Source organism: Neophocaena asiaeorientalis, unplaced genomic scaffold (genome assembly GCF_003031525.2).
Source record: "Neophocaena asiaeorientalis asiaeorientalis breed wild unplaced genomic scaffold, Neophocaena_asiaeorientalis_V1.1 scaffold418, whole genome shotgun sequence".
NCBI lineage: Eukaryota > Metazoa > Chordata > Mammalia > Artiodactyla > Phocoenidae > Neophocaena > Neophocaena asiaeorientalis.
The window spans coordinates 5,832,400-5,853,461 of NW_020175731.1; the positions used below are offsets into that span (position 1 = coordinate 5,832,400).

Here is a 21,062-nt window from a genome sequence, read left to right on the forward strand (position 1 = left end):
CACCCAATGGAACAAAAGGTTTGGAGGGCATACTGGGCTTGGAGAGGCCAACGGCATTGACGGCAAAGATGCGGACCTCGTAGGCCACACCTTCAATCATATTCTTGGGCTCAAAGGTTGTTTCTTTACAGAGATCAAAATTCAGCCTCATCCACCTGGAGCTTTGCTTCTTTTTCCTCTCAATGAAGTAACCTGAAGGGGACGCAAAATGGAAACTGAAGCTTTTCCTTGGTCTCCAAAATTAAACTTTGTCAGATATTAGAATGTTCAAAAATTTCCCATATTCTCAGCACTCAAAGTGAAATAGTCATATATGTATTTTTAACCCATCTTATTCCATTGGTGTTTTTGAGAGAGATTATAAATAATACAAATATTAACATCATGGGATAGAGATAAAAATAATAAGACTAGAAAAAAATAAAATGGTACTAGGAAGAGAAGAGAAAAAATAAACCACAGATATGTAGGCCATAGAAACTTACATAGTCACTCTATTTGAGCAACAGATGTGGCTTTGAGTCCCAGCAATGTAAGAAGGGGGAAATAACCAGTTTTGTGAGTTTCATTATTAGCAAGTAGAAGAAAGTTCCTGTTCCACAGGGGAAGCAAATTCTTCTAAGTATTTAACTCTAGAAGAAATTGCCTCATAGACATAATTCTATGGATCTAGGCATTTACTGACCAGAATAAAGTTAGACTTACAGTTGTTTCAAAATTATATATTGAACAGAAATGTCAAACAAAAAAAGAGGACAGGCAATCAGACGATATTCATCAGAGCGATTTAAATCTCAAGTACTTATAAAGCATCCCCCAATATATTTCAATGTGAATGGATATTTAAAAGTTTTCTTCTAAATGCAGTATTTTAAAATGTGCTTTGTACTAATGTGCATGAAGAGGACACCAACTCCACTGGCAGGTCCACAGATGGACCAACACGCAGTTACCTAAGATTGGGGACCCTCCATCATAGAGAGGAGGGTCCCAGTTCATGATGCACCACTCATCTCCCACATGTGTCACATTCGGCGCCACTGGAGGATCAGGGACATCTGGAGCCAACAAAAAATGGAATAGAATAAAATAAAATAAAATTGAAGGAGTGAGAGCACAAAGAAGAATGTTCATTGGAAAATATGTTTTTGGATGACAATCACAGAAGCAAGGTTATTCCTTATTATTTTTCCACGTTTACTAAAGTGCACTGGGTAACTAATTTGGGTACAACGTCATGCTCTATATGGAATCAGGGAAGGTGAGCCCGATACAAATAAAATAACGATGTCTCCAAATCCTTTAAACTAGTGTCACATTACAGAACCGTATGAAACCCAAGACTTTTGTTATTTACCTTGAAAATGGCGACTAAGAAATTATTGCCTAGATGTTGGACGTGATTTTTTTTGTTTGTTTGTTTTTTTTTGTTTGTTTTTGTTTTTGTTTTTGTTTTTGTTTGTTTTTTTGTTTTTTAACCACAGAAGTGAACTTGCAGCAGAACTGAATCAAGAACTAATTACTGCACATTTTACATCAGTTGTTGTATAAGATGTTGACTGGTAGAAATCCAAGTCAAAAATGGCAAGTTACCATGTCTTATAAATATAGTTCAGTACATAACAAAGTGACCTTAGTTTTGGATCAATTTGAAATATGTTTCTTGGGAATTCCCTGGTGGTCCAGTGGTTAGGACGTTGCACTTCTGCTGCAGGTACGGGTTCGATCCCTGGTAGGGGAACTAAGATCCCGCATGCCACATGGCATGGCCAAAAAAAAGACAGAGAGAAAAGAAAAAAAACTAATATGTTTCTTAAGGGAAAGCTAAAGTGGGATGAAGAGATCATGAGACCTTGGACCACCAGTAATCTGCCATACTCATTTCACTTGATTTCAGGATCAGGAAAAATATACTTAAAAGGTCATCTAAAAACCAAGGCAGATCTTACTCCTCTACAGTGAGTGTGATGTTGGAAATTATTTAGCAATTGTGTGTCAGTGACTGTAGAGGGCACTGAAAGGGAGTGTGACTGTGGAGAGCTAATGACAGTAACCCCAAAAGGCTAACCTTAGCTACTCCTCACCGCAACTAGTCCTCTAGGCAAGTAAAGACACAAGAGAGGAAAGGAAAGGAAAAGGAAGAAAAAGGAAAGAAAAGAGAAAGACATATAAAGAAGTGGCAAAGATAAAAAAAGAAAGGCAGTGATTTATAAAATACAGCTATACTGTGTGCTTCTTTGTTGGCTACCCAGAAAAGCTGAGAGAACCAAGAACTTGCAAAGTCTACTTTGGATCTAGACATGTCAGCCTGATTCTAGAAGTCTGTTGACTCAGAGGACTTACCCACAACTTTAATCGTGATGGCTGCATGTGCTTCCCCAGCTTCATTTTTCAGATTTATGTGGTAAACACCAGAATCATCTTTTTCTGCTACATCAATAACCAGAGTGGTGCTGTCAGGGTAATTTTCAGTTCTTATTCGGCTACCGCCCTCCATAATAGCCTACAGAGGAAAGAAATACAATGTGGCATGACCTATGCAAACAACAAGGACACCTCCAGAGTGCCCGGGCACTTAAGCTGGACATGGTGCCAATACCTGAAATATGTGCTCTTAGTTTAATCCTCCACCAGCTCTAAGGACAAAAGTATTGTCATCCCATTTTACACATGGGAAGAACTGTGGCCCGAGGTTACACGGCTAAGAAGTGGTAGAACTGGGATTTGACTCCAAAGTTCACTACGCATTAACTCCTTAAAGAGAAAGTTGGAGGACCAAAAATACAAGCACAGAAGTGTCATTCTAGGAGAAGAGTTTCTTTGTACATGAAATTAGAAATACTTAAACTCATATCAGAAACTAAATAATGATTTGTTCCTTTCTTTAGATGTCTTGGAAATTTAAAAATACTGAACAGGGTTGAAGAAGGCCACAGTGCCAATTTCCCATACAAGTTGCGTACTGAGTTTTCCCTTCCAGCAGGACATGAAAGAATGAACATCTAATTCCCAAAGTAAAGACAGAGTGAGGTTGAGACTTCTATTATATTTTCTTTCTTTTCTCCTTCTTCTCCTTCTCCTTTTCCCCTTCTTATTTTCCTTCATTTCTCGCCTTCCTTCTTCCTTACACCAGAAGTTTAAAGCAGCATTACATTTTTCTGATTCCCAGCTCATATCTTCCATGCAATAATAGACAGCCAATATACAAAGAGGAAAAACAGAGAAAGGTCAAAGCAATTTAGAAAGAGGGTAATTTGCCAGTATTGTCAACTCTACTCTTTTGTGTCTGGATTAGGACTTGTAAGTCTTCAATAACATAAGATTGTGGCAACGGTAAGAATACTTGAAATGGCTTTCATAATTCTCATTTTATAATAGAAAAAAATTTCGTCATTTTAGCCAAATTCTAATCTTAAGATTACAAAAGATGTTCTGCTTGAAAAGAAAAATAACTTACTTAGGGTGGTGTTATATTATCCTCTTCATATTTCTATGTTTTATTTTGTTTCTTATGCTATAATTTACATCAAGTAAAATTCATAGTTTTAGATATATAATCTATGAATTCTGACAAATTTATGTGAGTGTGTAACCACCCCCATAATCAAGCTACAGACTGTTTCCATCACATCTCACAGTGTCTCCATGCTCCTTGGCATGCAACCCACTAACCCCACATCCTGGTCCCTGGCACCCACTGGTCTGTTATTTGCCCCTTTGGTTTCCCCTTTTCCAGAATGCCATATAAATGGAATCAAACAGTATGTAGTCTTCCAAGTGCATATTTTTAGGCTGATCCATGTTGCTGCTTGTATTACTAGTACGTTCCTTTTAATTGTTGCGTAGTTTTCCATTGCATGTTCCACGTGCAGTTGGAATATGTTTGTACAATTGGACTTTTGAGTCATTTCCAGGTTTTGACAATTATAAATAAGTCTGCCATAAACATTCCTATACGAGTTTTTGTGTGGGCATGTGTTTCATTTCTTTTGGGTAAATACCTAGGAATAGCCTTGTGGAGTTTTATAGTAAGCTCATGCTTAACTTTATAAAAAACTACCAAACTGTTTTCCAAAGTGGATGTACCATTTTGCATTCCCACCAGCAATGTATGAGAGTTTAATTGTTCCATATCCTTGTCAGCATTTGGTACTGTCAGGTTTTTTTTTAATGGCTTTTAAAAAATACTCTTTGTTTTTTGTTCCAGCTTCTTTCACACAGCATAATTATTTTGAGAGTCATCCAAGTTATTGCAGTACTCCCTTGTATGAATTTCTTACAATTTGTTTATCCATTCACCCACTGATGGAATTTGCATTGTTTTCAGCTTTTGAATATTACAAATAAGGCTACTATGACCATTTGTTCTAGTAGATTTTTTTGCAGATTACATTGGATTTTCTACATCGATGATTACGTCATCTGCAAATAAAGACAGTTCTACTTCTTCCTTTCCCAAATGGATGTCTTTTACTTCTCTTTCTTGCTTGATTGCCCTGGCTAGAACCTCCAGTATAATGCTGAACAGAAGTGGTGAGAGTGAACATCTTTTCTCTCTTCTTTCTGATCTTAAAGGGAAAGAATTCAACCTTTCACTATTAAGTAGGATTATAGTTGTAGCATTTTTATGGATGTCTTTTATTATGCTGAGGAAGTTCCTTTCACTTCCAAGTTTGCTCAGAGACTTTTACTAGGAATGGATGTTGGATTCTGTCAAATGCTTTTCTGTGTCTATCGAGATGACCACATTTTTTCTCTGGTTTGTTAATATGGTGAATTATATTAACCAATGTTAAACCTACCTTTGTATTCCTGGGATAAGTCCCACCTGGATATAATGTACTGTTCCTTTTATGTATTTTTAGATTTGATTTGCTAAATTCTGTTTAGAATTTTTTCATCTGTGTTCAGGAGTGATATTGATTTGTAGTTTTCTCTTCTTGTAATGTCTTTTTCTGGTTTTGCTATAAGGGTAATACTGGCCTTCAAGAATGTGTTGGGGGGGGCTTCCCTGGTGGTGCAGTGGTTGAGAGTCCGCCTGCCGATGCAGGGGACATGGGTTTGTGCCCCGGTCCGGGAAGATCCCACATGCCACGGAGCGGCTAGGCCTGTGAGCCATGGCTGCTGAGCCTGCGCGTCCAGAGCCTGTGCTCCGCAATGGGAGAGGCCACAGCAGCGAGAGGCCCGCGTACCGCAAAAAAAATAAAAAAAAGAAAGTGTTGGGAAGTATTCCTATCTTCTCTTCTTCAATTTTCTGGATGAGTTTGCATTGAATTTGTATTATTTCTTTCTTAAATGTTTGGTGGAACTAACCAATAAAGCCATCTAGATGTGGAATTTGTTTTATGAAAAGATTTTAAACTACAAATTTCATTTCTTTCATAGGTATAGGGCTATTCAGTACTGATTTAATGGTATTTTGCAAATTCTGATATGTGTTGTGTTCATAAATATTTTCTAATTTCCCTTGTAATTTCTTCTTTGATCTATGAATTACTTTTTAAAAAAGCTACTTAGTTTCTAAATATTTGGAAATTTTCCAAATCTTTCTGTTATTGTTTTCTAATTAATTCCACTGTGGTCAGAGAATATATCTTGCATGACCTGAATCCTTTCACATTTACTGAGACTTATTTATGGTCTATTTTGGTAAATCTTCCATGTGCATCTTAAAATAATGCCCAGTCTACTTTGTTCAATGGAGTGTTCTATAAATGTCAACTACATCAAGATGGTTGATAGTATTTCTCAAAACTTGTACATTTTGTTCTATCAGCTATTGAGAAAAGTAGTAAAATCTCTAACTTACCTATTTTTCTTTGTAATTCTATCATCTTGCTAATTGTTTTCTATTTGTCCCATCTGCCCTTTGTGTCTCTTTTGCTGCCTCCTTTTGGATTCATTAGATATGTTTTTGTGGCTCCATTTTACATCCTGTGTTGGCCTATTAGCTATAACTCTTTGTTTTACTATTTTACTGGTTCCTTTAGGGTTTATAGTATAGTCTACCTTCATGTGGTATTATGATACTTTACATTTAGCAAAAGAAACTTACAATAGCATACATCCATTTCACTCCTTTCAATCCTTACTTCCTTTCTCCCCTCTTGGCCTTATGTTTTCATTGTTACAAATTTTACTTACACCTATGTTTGAAGGCCATGGTGCATTGCTATTATTTTTGTTTAAACAACCAAGTATCTTTTTAAGGAGATTTAAATAATAAGAAAAAATATTTTATACATTTATCCATGTAATTATTATTTCTGACCCACTTATTGATAGCTCCTTTGTGAAAATGTTTTCATCTTAGTATCATTTCCTTTTGACTTTAGGACTTCTTTTAACATTTCTTGTAGTGCAAGTCTGCTGGAGATGATTCTTTCAGCTTTTGTATATAAAAAATTTTATTTTGCCTTCATTTCTGATACTTATTTCTACTGAGTATAGAATTCTAGGTTGACAGTTTTCCCCCCTTTAAACGTTGCTCCACTGTCTTCTCACTTGCTTTGTTTCCAGAGAGAACAGCTGTCATCTTTGTCTTTGTTCCCACGGGTTTAATGTGACTTTTTCTCTGACTACTTTTTTTTTTTTTTTTTTTTTGGCGGTATGCGGGCCTCTCACTGTTGTGGCCTCTTCTGTTGTGGAGCACAGGCTCCGGACGCACAGGCTCAGCGGCCATGGCTCACAGGCCCAGCCGCTCCACGGCATGTGGGATCTTCCCGGACTGGGGCACGAACCCGTGTCCCCTGCATTGGCAGGTGGACTCTCAACCACTGCGCCCCCAGGGAAGCCCTCTGACTACTTTTAAGATTTTTTCTTAACCACAGGTTTTGAGCAATTTGATTATGATGGGTCTTGGTGTAGATGTCTTTTTTTTTTGGTGTAGATGTCTTAATGTTCCTTGTGCTTGGATTTTATTGAGCTTCTTGTATCTGAGATTTTTTAGTTTTTATCAAATTTGGAAAATTTGGGGCCATTTTTTCTCTATATATTTTTATGTCCCCCTCTTTGGGGACTCCAATTACACACAGATTTGACTGCTTGAAGTTGTCCCATAGCTCAATAAAGCTTTTTTTTCCCTCCAGAAAATGGAAAAGGACGAAACACTCTCCAAGATTTAAAAAAAAAAACAAATTATTTTTTAGAGCAGCTTTGAGTTCCCTGCAAAATTGAATGGAAAAAGTACAAAGAGTTCTCATATAACCCCTGTCTCCACACACACGTAACTTTCCCCACTACTGACATCCCCCACTAGAGTGGGTACACTTGTTATAATTAATGAACCTACATTGACACATTGTTATCTTTGAAAGTCTATAGTTTACATCAGGGTTCACTCTTGGTGGTGTACATTTTATGGGTTTTGACAAACCTATGACACGTACCCATAATTTTAGTATCATATGGAACAGTTTTACTGCGCCTAAAACATTTTACATAGGAAGTTGCAGAGTCACACTTGAGCCGGCTCTACTCTACCACTCCAATTTTATTTATTATTCTCCTCCTCACTCACGCTGCCTTGGCCACGCTGGCCTTCTTTGTATTCCTCCAACACATTAAGTGCATTCTCTCCTCTTGTTCTTTGCACTTGCATTGACATCAACTGGAAATCTCTTTGCTTTGATCTTCTCAAAATGGTTTCTTGTCATTCATAGAGGCTGTTCTCATGCCCCATGCAGTCACTTACTAATCATATTACCCTGTTTTGTTGTTGTTAAATAATTATTTTATCTTTGGCTGCATTGGGTTTTCGTTGCTGTGCGCAGGCTTCCTCTAGTTGCGACGAGCGGGGGCTACTCTTCCTTGTGGTGCACGGGCTTCTCATTGTGGTGGCTTCTCTTGTCGAGCACAGGCTCTAGGCGCGCAGGCTTCAGTAGCTGTGGCACACAGGCTCAGTAGTTGTGGCTTGCGGGCTCTAGAGCACAGGCTCAGTAGTTGTGGCACATGGGCTTAGTTGCTTTGTGGCATGTGGGATCTTCCTGGACCAGGGATCGAACCCGTGTCCCCTGCATTGGTAGGTGGATTTTAAACCACTGCAGCACCAGAGAAGTCCCACCCTGTTTTGTTTTGTTTTTTTTAAAATTTTCGTAGCACTCATTACTATCCAAAGTGACTTTATTTATTTATTTAATAATTCATTGTCTATTTATCTTCCACCCCATTCCCTGACACCCATTAGAAGGAAAGGTAGAACCTCATTCACTGCACATAATAGCATCCATATGCATATGCAAAGGGTCACATAGTAGGTAGTCAGAAATATGAAAAGCAAATGAATAGTTATTATATTTGCCTGAAAATCAGTAATCTTTCTTTATTAAAGGAGTTACATCTTTACTGTACATTTATTTGCTGCCTTCTTTCATGTGACTCATGGGAGGCAGGGAGTAGGGTAGGCTGTGTGTGTGTTTGTGTATGTGTGTATGTGTGTGTGTGTGTATAGAACAAACCTTATCTGCTCGGCTCCAAACGGCTTTAGGAGGTGGTTCTCCACTGATGGGAATCTCTAGACGAAGCTTGTTTCCTGCAATTACTGTCACTGTATTGTCAGCATCAAGACCATCCAGTACGATCTTCGGAGGATCTGGAATATTAACCGTGGCCTTTGTTATCAGACGGTTATTTCCATGTGATTATCTGGGTTAGTACTTGGCTAGTGTTAAACATTGGTAGTAACCAATATTTTATCCAGTCAAGAAGGATATAAGCGGAGTCAAAGTAGTTGGTGCCTAGTACCTTGCAAAACTACTTCATTGTTAAGACCTCTTAAGAATCAACTATTATGATTAGTGATTACTACCAATACATGTATTTTTCTTTAAATATCACATTTTGAATATAATTCCAAGGTAAGCAAAACCAGAAAGACAAGAACACAACTCTGCAATGATCTCTTTTATCTACTCACCAATAACATGAACTTTGGCAGGCAAAGTAACAGAGTAGGCATCTGGTGCAAATACATAATCACCTTCGTCCTCGACGAGAGCATTGGCTATCACTAATTTGTGGATTCTAAGGAAATGAAAAAACATATTTCTAAGACTTTGCAAAGATTTAGACTGTGTAGGACCCAAACTGAGGAGACACCTGGTTTTATCTTAACTTGTTTAGTGCAGCCTGGAGAGAGACTGAGAGTAATGTGGTGCCTTGATTATCCTATTTATTGATCCACATTCAGTATTTATTTGGGGCTATATGAAACCATCTCCACAAATACAGCCTGCTTACTATGCAAGAATCTCTTGTTCCTTTTTAAAATCTCATAGCTTAAACAAGGATAGAAGATAACACCTCACTGATGCCATATTTTAAGATTCAAGAAATTACCAAGAATAACCTGACTTTGGCTTTTTATGCAGACCTAAGAGCAACAGTTCTTTTTTTTAAAAAAAGTTGAGGTCTAGTTGACGTACATTATTATATATTTCATGTATACAACATAGTGATTCACAGTTTTTAAAGGTTATGCTCCATTTATAGTTATTATAAAGTATTGGCATAAGAGCAATAGTTCTTAACTTTATTGGCAGCGTGAGCCAGTGAATAGCTGAGGGACACTACAGCTCCTCAATCTGGAGAAAAACAAGTGCTTTTGTACACACAGAATTTGCTTACAATTTCAAAGGATTTATGGGGGCCCCTGAAGTTCATTCACAGTCTCCTAAAAATCCATGGATCCTAGCTTAAGAACTCTTGTCCTACATCCTTGCTAGATTCTAGGATATTATGCAAATCGTCCCCCCACCTCAGCAAAAAAAACTGTGGAAAGGTCATATGACACTTATTGGTTAGGGACAGTGAATCCAGTTCAACCAGTTCCTGAACTAGAATTCAGTATCCTCTAAGCTCATGTTTATATGGAAAGACTCAGTCAATGGGTTTTGAAATAACACAGCACCTCACTGTAAGGTACAGGTACAGAATCACAGGTAGGACATGATGTACAACAGAGGAATCACATATTCTTGCTATTTGAAAGCAAAGAACCGGAAATAGAACCTCTCCCTATGAATACTCCCCAAACATCCTTACGAACCATGTAATTTAGGAAGCAGAAGAAGTGAAGATGGGGACCAGCCCTCACTTGGGGACCACCCTAGCTTACTTACCTTCCCCTGTGAACAATCTTTAGACGGTCAGTCTCCTGAATGGGGAGGCCATTTTTAGTCCATTTTCCTGGTAAGTTTTCAGATATCTCACACTTCAAGCAGATTTCTTTTCCAAGATTTACAGTCTGATCAGTCAGAGGCGTCAATATCTTCAGAGGTTTTACTGCAGAAATAATAGATGGTTATTAAGTGCCAAATCTAAATTCCAGACAGGCCAAGACGGTGTCATTTCACAATGGTACAGTTTCACTATAATGCTTGTTTTGAAAATGAGAATTTGTTCAATGCAGTTGAAATATTCGGGGACAACTAGAGCATAACACACATTTCACGTTCGATTAAGCATGATTTTACTCATGAGAAAGACTAGGTGAATCCAGAAAACGGCACCCAGCTGAACTGAGTCAGGTAGGACCGCACGGAGCACACACATACGCCTCAAACATCTACCAGCTGCTTTAGTTCACCCATGTTAAATGAGCCACATCCATGCACATCTGAGATGACAGCTCTCCATCCAATTTCACATAACCTCCTTCCACTACTTCACAATAGCTCACAAACTGCAACACTTCTGACACCACTTCCACAAGCAAATTTCAGGTCTTTTTCAAGGTAAAGTGCCATATTTGTTGTAGTATTTATTAACCATTTAACATCTGTAAAACTGTACTACTGCTTTTTTTCTTATAACTTCTTATCGTTTTATTTTTTAAAAACTGTGTCCCTGACAAAATTGTTGAGTGTTGTGTTCTTAACCCCACTTTCCCCTATGATTTTTATTGCATGACTTTGTACAGCACAGTAATTTTTAGAAATGCATATGTTACATTATAGCAGGACTGACTGTAATTGCTTTAAACAGAGAAGGATCTGCCTATGGTTGAAAAAACGTTTTGATATTACACTACAATGGCCATCATCCCACAAAACATAAGCAGTGTATTTATGAATCGCACCCGGACTTAGAAAGAAATAAGGAAGCAGAGTTTCTGCTCTGCATGTATTACCGATCTTCTTGTGAAGTTTGCTATTCTAATTTTCATGGCTAACTGGAAGGGACAGACTCTGCCATTAAGAGCTGACTACCATTAGGGGGCATTTGGAAAAGGACATGAATTCTTTCACGCCTCTAAAGCATATCGGGGGACTTCCCTGGTGGTCCCGTGGTTAAGACTTTGCTTTCCAATGCAAGGGGTGCAGGTTCGATCCCTGGTTGGGGAGCTAAGATCCTACATGTCTCACAGCCAAAAAACCAAAACATAAAAAACAGAAGCAATACTGTAAAAAATTCAATAACGACTTAAAAAAAATGGTCCACATCAAAAAAAATCTTTTAAAAAATTGTTTTAAAAAACTAAAGCGGGCTTCCCTGGTGGTGCGGTGGTTGGGAGTCCGCCTGCCGATGCAGGGGACACGGGTTCGTGCCCCGGTCAGGGAAGATCCCACATGCCGTGGAGCGGCTGGGCCCGTGAGCCATGGCCGCTGAGCCTGCGTGTCCAGAGCCTGTGCTCTGCAACGGGAGAGGCCACAACAGTGAGAGGCCTGCGTACCCTCAAAAAAAAAAAAAAAAGTGAAAAAAAAAAAAAGCATATCGGCAAATTAGCTTAGTCTTCCCAATTGAGGCCCATTAGTTTGAGCAACTTCTCAGCCCAAATGTAATTGAAGAATGTTGAATGTTTATTGAAGAGATAGCAAGTTCACCAAACCAAAGGTCACCAAAGGATTAAGCAAACAGGATATCAGGATTTGATATCATATCTAAGTATTTATCATGTATTTATATGGTTTGGGGACTGAAATATTTCTTAAACCATTTGAGTAACTTCTCTGGCAGGTGATTTTTATACTTCCTTCCCAATATTGGTATTCTACTATTAAACTGAGTAGTAAGTTCTTAGAGTCCCTGACTGATACGACATAGACACTCAGCTGGAATGGAATCTAATTTTACATATTTAAAATTGCCACAAGTACAAGCCAAATAGATTGAAACTCTCCTAAAACTGAATTAACAAACACAAGACACTAGTAAAACAGCTTGGAAGACATCCAAGGAAGTCTTACTTACAGTCAATGGTAAGTTTAGCGGATGACTGTCCTCCTGTTGTCATTACAGAATATTCTGCAGTATCAGCCTTTGTTGCTTCTTCTATGACCAAAATGTGTTTTTTGCCTTCAACTTTAATGTAGTGTCTTGATCTTGGACCAGGGATGATTTCCTCACCATTCTTAAACCTGAGTTAAAATAGATTATAAAAAAAAGTTTTATAAAAGACCCTTCAGGAGACAGATGCCAGACACTCAAGAACTTTTTGTTGAATTAAAGAATGTATGGGGCTTCCCTGGTGGCGCAGTGGTTGGGAGTCCGCCTGCTGATGCAGGGGACGCGGGTTCACGCCCCGGTCTGGGAGGATCCCACATGCCGCGGAGTGGCTGGGCCCGTGAGCCATGGCCGCTGAGCCTGTGCGTCCGGAGCCTGTGCTCCGCAGCGGGAGAGGCCACAACAGTGAGAGGAATCAATAGATTAATATTGTAACAAGTATTGTCTGAAAAATGACATTAAAAACATAAGCCCACTCTTTCCATTTAAGATCAATCAGATAAAGATGCTAACAATGGATATTACCTACGTTGGGCTCTTGACACACACTAGTAAGAATATCATTTTAATACACTTTAAAGACAGTTGTGATTCTAGATTAGAATGAACAATCTATCCTGTACCAATTACTAGAGATTCCTGCTGCATAATTTACTCTGTTTCTCAATTAAGATTTTAAGACTCCGAATCGTCTAGTCTTTAATTTTGAGGTTACTCACAGAGAACTTGAGAAAACACTTCCCATCTGGCCCCAAAACTATGCTTTTTATTTTTAAGAACTGTTAAAGTAATTGGTAATTCTCAGTCTAAAGTATTTTTCTGAGATACTTAACAATAAAGTTACTAGGAATAACATGAAAAAAGTAAATTTTCTTTTTCTTTTTTTGAAAAAATGTATCTTTTCCATGTAACTTGCCAGTATGGCATAGTGAGAGTAAGCATGGTATAGAGCACCCATGGGCTTTGGAGTCACATAGACCTGGAAAACCTTGAGCCATCCATTTATTAGTAAGTGCCTATTTCCCTATATCCTTACCAATATAGATTTCTGGATCTTTTTTCAGTTTTCTGTTTCACAGGTGAAAAAAAAACCCAGTATCTTAGTATAGTTTTAGTTAAAACTTCTAACACGAATGAGGTTGAGATCCTTTTCATATCTGTAAATGCAATTTCCTGTTCTCCAAACTATGAAGGTACTTTTTTTGTCTATTAAAAATGGACAGGGACTTCCCTGGTGGCACAGTGGTTAAGACTCCGCCTGCCAATGCAGGGGACATGGGTCCGAGCCCTGGTCCAGGAAGATCCCACATGCCACGGAGCAACCAAGCCCGTGCGCCACAACTACTGAGCCTGTGAGCCACAACTACTGAAGCCTGCCTAGAGCCCGTGCTAGAGCCCGTGCTCCTCAGCAAGAGAAGCCACCACCATGAGAAGCCCGTGCACCGCAACGAAGAGTAGCCCCCGCTCGCCGCAACTAGAGAAAGACTGTGTGCGGCAACGAAGACCCAACACTGCCAAAAAAGGACAGACCTCAGGAAAGCTATTTACCATTTTACATGGGCATCATCTTCAGACACCTCACATTCTAATTCCACTCTGTCCCCACAGTACGCTTTTGTATCTTCCAGCTGTTTGGTCACTATAACTGGAGGCTCTAGTGTGAAAAAAACCAAAATCAGAATCATTTAATGTCCAAAAACCTGCCTTGTGACCCTGGGTTTGTTCACAGATGAAAAACCAACAATAAGAAAGTATCATGCATCACAGAGCCATGGTTAGATGGTGGTAGGTAGTAGGTAGGTTTTTTTATGATTTTTTCAAGGCAAAATAAATGGCTGGCAACCCTGGGTAAGTTTTTCCAATTTTCTAAGAACTCTTCAAATCAAATAAATGATTGTTTTAGAGAGCAGACACATTGTATCAGATATCCTTCTTTTGGCAAATAAGATACCAGATGGTAGGCATTTCTGGGGAAGGAGAACCTATAACACTAAAATTCTCTACTTCTGGTTCTAGATGGATGATAGAGATTGCAGAATTGTCTTTTTAAAAAATTTTTTAATTGAAGTATAGTTGATGTTCAAGATTACAGAGCTGCCTTAATCATAGGTCCTCATAAAGAAAATAAGTGATTCATGGCTTCATTGACACCCTCCAGCTCTTTCACAATGTCTTAGTAAATGATGGTCTTCAGCGATCTCAGTGCCAACGATTGATGCCGTTTACTGATGAAGCTGTTTCAAGAGAAATCTATTTGTGATCAGCTGAGTGTGTGAAATGGTTATCCAGTAGACTTTATTGGGTTTCAGAAGTTATCACGAGAACAATTATATGGCAAAATACTGCTTGCTTGAGCCAAAACTACAAGGCATTTTTACTCAGTTTTTTCCTCCCTTTGGCTTTTCTAGTCTTCAACGAACCTGAAGATTAATTAGGATACACAATAACTGGCAGTACAGAGAGGCTTTAATCCAGAGCCAATCTAACACCCAAGATAAACCATCTCTAGAGGTACTACCGTCTCTGCTCTGGAGCTCAAAAGCTCACTTCATCACTTCCATTTTGATTATCCCTGAGAGAAGGAGAGATGTTGGCTCTTAATGGCTACAGTAAGAAATTTCACCTTACCTCTCACAAAGAGCTCAGTGGAGCATTTCTCATCACCAGCTGTCACATAATACTCTGAATCATCTGTTAGCACACAGTTATTGATAAACATGATTCTTTCACATCCTTTATGTTCAAAGATGTATCTGTTTTAAACAGAAGGAAGATAAACAGAGTCCATGAACTTGATTTTACTCTTTTCTTTATTGCCAGCAAATTTGGCTTATAATTCAGTAATATTTGAAAGTCAGAAATAGTAATTTTGATCTGCAATTTATGTAGCCATGTTTTACATAGTTTAATAAACATCAAACATGAAACCAATGTCTATCTTTATAACAAGTAATGTAACACATATGCATATTTACACATAATATTTAATTTGTCATTTTCTTTTATGTATGTTTTTCATTTCAAATATAAATCAGTACTCACATATTTGCCAATGAACCTATTGTTGGAAAATAGGGCTGGCTAAGATTTTTAACTCTGTATATTTTAAAAAACGAGCAATTCATCTACTTTATTGAGGGACAGAGACGATCTTTTTCATTGATTCATTGATTTCACTCCTTGCTAGCCCAGTGAGACAGATTTTATTGGGTGAATAAATGATTATACAATTTAAGCAATAATATGAACTTAATCATTAACATAGATGGTAAGTTCTATAGAATGTGATATTCTCTTAAATGAGCTTAAGAACTAGTGTTATCATATCATAGATATCATCTACTAAGAAAGAAGTTGAGCGTTTGGAAACAAAAACCTGAAATCTAAGGAGATTGCAAAATTTGATTATCTGTGACCTAGATTATGGATGGATATATCAGGGCATCATAACAGACTAAAGAAAAGTTCTCATTTGGGAAATTCTCAACTTGAAGATTTCAAGAACAAAACACTAAGCAACATTTTTCTAGATAAAGATAACCAAGTAAAATTATGTTTTTGGGGTTTCCCTGGTGGCACAGTGGTTGAGAGTCTGCCTGCCGATGCAGGGGACACAGGTTCGTGCCCCGGTCTGGGAAGATCCCACATGCCGCGGAGCGGCTGGGCCCGTGAGCCGTGGCCGCTGAGCCTGCGCATCCGGAGCCTGTGCTCCGCAATGGGAGAGGCCATAGCGGGAGAGGCCCGTGTACCACAAAAAAAAAAATTATGTTTTTGGTAAATTCAGGCTGCCTTCAAGAGATTTTTACCAGATATAAACATTATTATCACAAAGTCACTCTGAGAGCATGACCACATTAAGAAATTGGAATCCACCTAATTGTACCACAGAAGTGACAGATATTCAGGATTAAAGTCTTTTATAAATATGCACGTGGCTCCTGTTAAGTGAAAACATATATATTGGAGTTGAAAATCTCTCGGACTGAGAAGGATCTCTGTAAAGTAGCTTCATAATAGACTAGCGATACCATCAGGTATCAGGGATTAGTCTGTTTCCTTCATTTGGGAAAGGGCCAAAAAACAATAAAACACAGGCTTTAGATGCTATTCTGGAAAAACAAGTTATCTAATTATAAGGTGTGATTCCCAGCTGGTATATCAAATATAGATTTCAATTTTTTTCAAAATTTGATTTAAAAAAAACTGGGAGAAGTTTGGCAATGCTCTGAAGTAATCACATATAACCTACAGTGACACAAATCCATAGTTAGGAATCACTTGAAATAGTCTGTATAGAATTAAAACATAAAACAGGGTTTAATTTATATAGTACTATAATTTTGATGGTTCTAAAATACATGAAAAGTTTTTGCTGTCCCTCTATATGATTTTGTATCATACAGGTATAACTAAAAAGTGCTTTTAGGCATAGAAGATTAAGTCAAATTACTCTTTGATTTGTATAGTTATCACTGATTATTCGCAAATTCCACTTACTTTGTACTGGGTCGAATTTCTTGACCATTTTTATACCATTTCACCTCCAACTTTGGATCCGCCAGTTCCACAGCAAATCTTACCCTGCCTCCTTTATCAACCTGATATGCAGGATCGAGAATTTTTGCAAAAGCTGTAAGAGAGAAGACGCAAAACTATGTTCCCATGCATATGCTATGAATTTGAATGGTCAATATATGTATGAGAACCTAAAGCTAAATAAAAAATTGAGACTGAAGAAGAAAGAATTAGGAACCTTCCAAATTATCCCTTATATTTTAGGAGTCTGAATCCATTTATAAACCATAAGATGGTTTAAAAATGTAAAGAGAATCCACATGCTTTTGGAAGAAACATAAGAAGTATTGGAGAGGCTTCAAAAAGGATTATCTTCATTCTTCAGGGAATGTATGATACAAAGTATCCAAATGAAATTTGGACTTGAAGAATATGCTCATTCTCCTAATATGATTATTATCAGGATCATTGGCATTATCTGTGTACATCTATGTCACAGTTTTTTATCATATAATTTATGAGATGCTTTCGATGACTCGTGAGCTTAAATGAAATGCCTTTGACAGACCGAAATAGTGGGCTTATCAAAGTTTTTGTACTGTGGAAACTTGCCCAAATATTGGCATGTTTAAACACTTGGGTAACCATATCGGGTGTGAGAAGTGAATTCCCCATGCCTCATCCAATGGGTGGAAGAATATAACAGTAAAACAAAGAAACATAGAATCTACTCTGCCTAAATAAGAATCAGGAATTTGAGAGTGAGGGAGAGATGCAGAGGCTGGAGAAAGGGGCCGCTGAGAAATTGCCAGTAACAGCGGGAATGTTTAATGTTCCATTATATAATACATTGTATGTGTCACTGTAATGCACCTTCTGTTACCTTAAACCTTCAGCAGCTGTCTGCTACCCGCTTAGCCTGTGATGTGCGGGGCAGTAAACTACTTCACCTGAAGTCAAGTTAACCCCTGCAAATTTCACCCCAGCTAGTCCGTCCCCAAACGCAGCAGGAAATAGGAAGGATTAATCTCCCCCAGGGGTGCTCACCTGCGCTCTTCTTCTCCACTCTGCGCATGCGCTTGAGCCGCTTGAGCATCCCGCGCAGGTCAGTGATGCCGTACTGGAAGGCGATCTTCTCGTACTCGCTGGGTTTCGCATTCTTCAGCAGCTCCCACACGTCTATCTCAGGTTCTTCCTCCTGCTGTTTCACCTCCCTAACCGGGGAGAACCATTGCCTAGTTTAATAGCTGCCCACTGGCCCTTAAAGGCAAGGAAGGTCGGAGTATGGCACCGATTTTTCGGGTCAGTGCTACAAGCTCTGTTTAAACCCTGAGTCCTTAAAGCCGAGGGGAAAGTGTACTTTGCCTGAAGTCTCAGGGAAACTTCCAGATAGTCAAAGATCAGATACGTGCACTTATATTAACGCTCTCGTTTTCCTAGTTAAAAACACAATATTAGGGGGAGAGGAGGATACCAGGAAATATCCTTAAGATATTTTTACTTATTTTCAACTTGCAAGTCTAAATAGGAGGTGAGATTTTACGGAACTTAAAAGAAATGTTTTCATCTAGGATATCGATATTGAAATAAGGGTTAAGAACTAGAAGATTTTAGGTGTTGGTCTGTGAAAGAACAATGCTCTCTTTCTACCTTCATTGGCGTGCATACCCTAGCTCTGTGTGGAGATGGTACAAACACAGCGTTTCAAATCTTCGGATTTTGCAAATAGCATTTTCCCTACCATGTTAGTAAATGTGTACATTAACCATTTTTGCTGTTTTTTAATACAAAAAACATTTGAAACTGTGACTAAGCGTTTGTTTTTTGTTTTGGTTTTGGTTTGGTTGTTTTTCATATGATTTTTGTGTATACATATTCTTTTTAAGAGAAAACTATTTTCTTCTAAATTGTCAGAGTAGAAAAAGAGAATGAGATCCAGAAATCTCTCGTATTTCATCTTAAAGTATTGTCTTGAACTTTTTTGGAAGCAGGTTGGGTATGAATCATGAAAATATAAATGTGAAACTGTAAAGCAAGTCATTAAGCGTTCCATGAACAAGGCGAAAGTAATTTCTTAGTGTAATTATCAAAATTATGACTCTAAATTTTGATCACTGTCAAAAGAACATATATAACTAATATATATACACACATATATATGATTTAAAGTACATACACTTGTCTGTATTTTAAAACCAAAAAATGAAACAAAACTCAGGAATAAACACTTTTAGGGAAAGAGACTTAGTATAAATGCAAAATATATTTCAAATTGATTTCCTTCACTAGCTAAGTAGTCCTAATTTTGTTTAAGCTTAGTTGACTCTTTTTATCAACTAAGGTTAATTTGGAAATGTTATAGTGACTGCTTACTGTGAATAATGCTGGTTTGGATATGATTTTTCCAGGAAAACTGGTCAACACATCTTAAACATCAGTGTGAAAACAGATTCACGCTTCATGTTAGCAAATAATGAGTTGCATATGTTTGCATTGTCCAATTAATTACACCTGCTTCAGAATTTCTTGAGGAAAGACTGGGTTGTAATCATAGGGAAGGGGAGGAGAATATAAATATGAACATAGAGTTTAGGGTGGCATTAGGCAAGGATGACTTCTGCATATCTAATTTCCATTGTTGTGTAAGTCTTTTGCCCAGTAGAGGATGCTGAGGCAAATCTGGGAAATGGAAGGAAGTGAGAGGTCATTGGTCCATCAGTAACCTTTGTGGAAAGGACTAGTTACACCATTAGGAAAATGTGCCTCTTAAAGACTCAAGACACAACTATTATCTTCATTTTACTGAAATGGTAATTACACCCTCTGTTAACATGCGGAAATTGAAAAGCTTAAGAAAATTGTCCTGAAGTTGAAATATTGGTAATAATTTGCCTGATCTACTATAACTACTGCCTGAAAGCAGTCTAAATTTCAAATATAACATTTAAATATTTTGTAGGAAGTCTTGGAGAATTGCAATTTAAATGTGTATGTGTGTATATATGTATATATTCTCTGTGGGTCTTTCCTTAATCCAGTTTATTATTGCTCTATTTTTGTCACATTAGCCTGAGTCCCCACATTGTTAAACTATGCCATACTACATTGTGTTCAATTTGTATCTCAGCCAAGAAGAACTACATACACATTTCAAGGGTCCTCCTGACATTGATGAAAAGATTTAAAGATATCAAACTAGATTAAAATAGATAACAAGAGGCACAAATAAAACACTGAGATGTACCTAGATGAATGAGGTGAATGTTTATATGAGGAAGCCAGTAATAAAGGTCATCATTTTCAGTGTGTTTCTTGAGTCAGTTTTGTTGGTAGATTCATAAAACCAATCATCCTCACCATTTTTTTCTCATTAAAACACCAAAATACACCCCACTCTACTACGACCTTAATCCTAATACAAACACCAATGACCTCTTGCCTCTTCCTTCTTCCTTTCCTCTCCATCACTTCACTGAATCCCAAATTGCAAGGAGATGGATTCATTATTTTGTACTGGAACGTGAGGTCAAGGCTGCCATCTGTAGCATCTCCTTTACTCATTCAGAACATATCTATACTTACTGTGGTGGCTGCACATGACCCTATCTGCATGGCTACATTAAGTTTCAGTAGGAAGAAAAAGCCAAATTTCTATAGGCACTACTGATTCCTTTCCAAGCATGCGGATAGACCTATATAACATTTACACTACTTCCATCTACATCGAAATTTCTATAACTTGACACTCCTAGTGAAATATAGAGCAGTTATAGAAATTTTATGTAGAATAAACTTTTAAGTATTTATATAGGTCAAGTCCCATAACAAGATACTGCCCAAAAGACTGACTGTGATTTATTTAATGTCTATTTGAAATAGGCTGACTTTGTTCAGGGCAGGGAGATCTTTTGTTGTATAAAGATGTTGGTTGTAATGATATTTATACTCATAGGGATTTTGCCACAGACTCTCGGAGGAGCAGAAACGGTAACCACATGTCATTACCACAATGAAAACACATGCAATTCACAAATTAGTAGGAAAACACAATGATTTCTAAAGTTATACCAGTGGACTAGTATATAGTATATTAAATGAATATAGTCTTATGATAACAACAATCTAATTATGAGTCAAAATAATAATTAGGGGATGTAAAGAAAATGAGAACTGGAGACATGTTGACTGCCCATTTTTTTCTAGTAATTTTTTTTTCTTTAGTCATTTTGACCATTAATGAGATTTCTTTTACTCTGCAAACTACTGGTAGAACTAGTCTGTTCTTTTTTCTTTCTTTTTCCTTTTAATCAGACCTGGCACCTAAT

General features: G+C 37.8%; 1 protein-coding gene across 1 annotated transcript in view; it reads right to left on the bottom strand.

The window, feature by feature from the left end:
* Window positions 1–21,062, bottom strand: part of MYBPC1 (myosin binding protein C1) — a 104,809-nt gene that overhangs the window by 24,277 nt on the left and 59,470 nt on the right. Inside the window, exons 15-25 of the mRNA XM_024732130.1 lie at window positions 17,785–17,951; window positions 16,720–16,852; window positions 14,851–14,975; window positions 13,771–13,876; window positions 12,190–12,356; window positions 10,119–10,281; window positions 8,915–9,021; window positions 8,457–8,590; window positions 2,344–2,503; window positions 954–1,058; window positions 4–192 (exon numbers count right to left, since the gene is read on the bottom strand). Coding sequence (XP_024587898.1) covers window positions 4–192; window positions 954–1,058; window positions 2,344–2,503; window positions 8,457–8,590; window positions 8,915–9,021; window positions 10,119–10,281; window positions 12,190–12,356; window positions 13,771–13,876; window positions 14,851–14,975; window positions 16,720–16,852; window positions 17,785–17,951 — 1,556 coding nt within the window. The remainder of the gene's footprint in view (window positions 1–3; window positions 193–953; window positions 1,059–2,343; window positions 2,504–8,456; window positions 8,591–8,914; window positions 9,022–10,118; window positions 10,282–12,189; window positions 12,357–13,770; window positions 13,877–14,850; window positions 14,976–16,719; window positions 16,853–17,784; window positions 17,952–21,062) is intronic.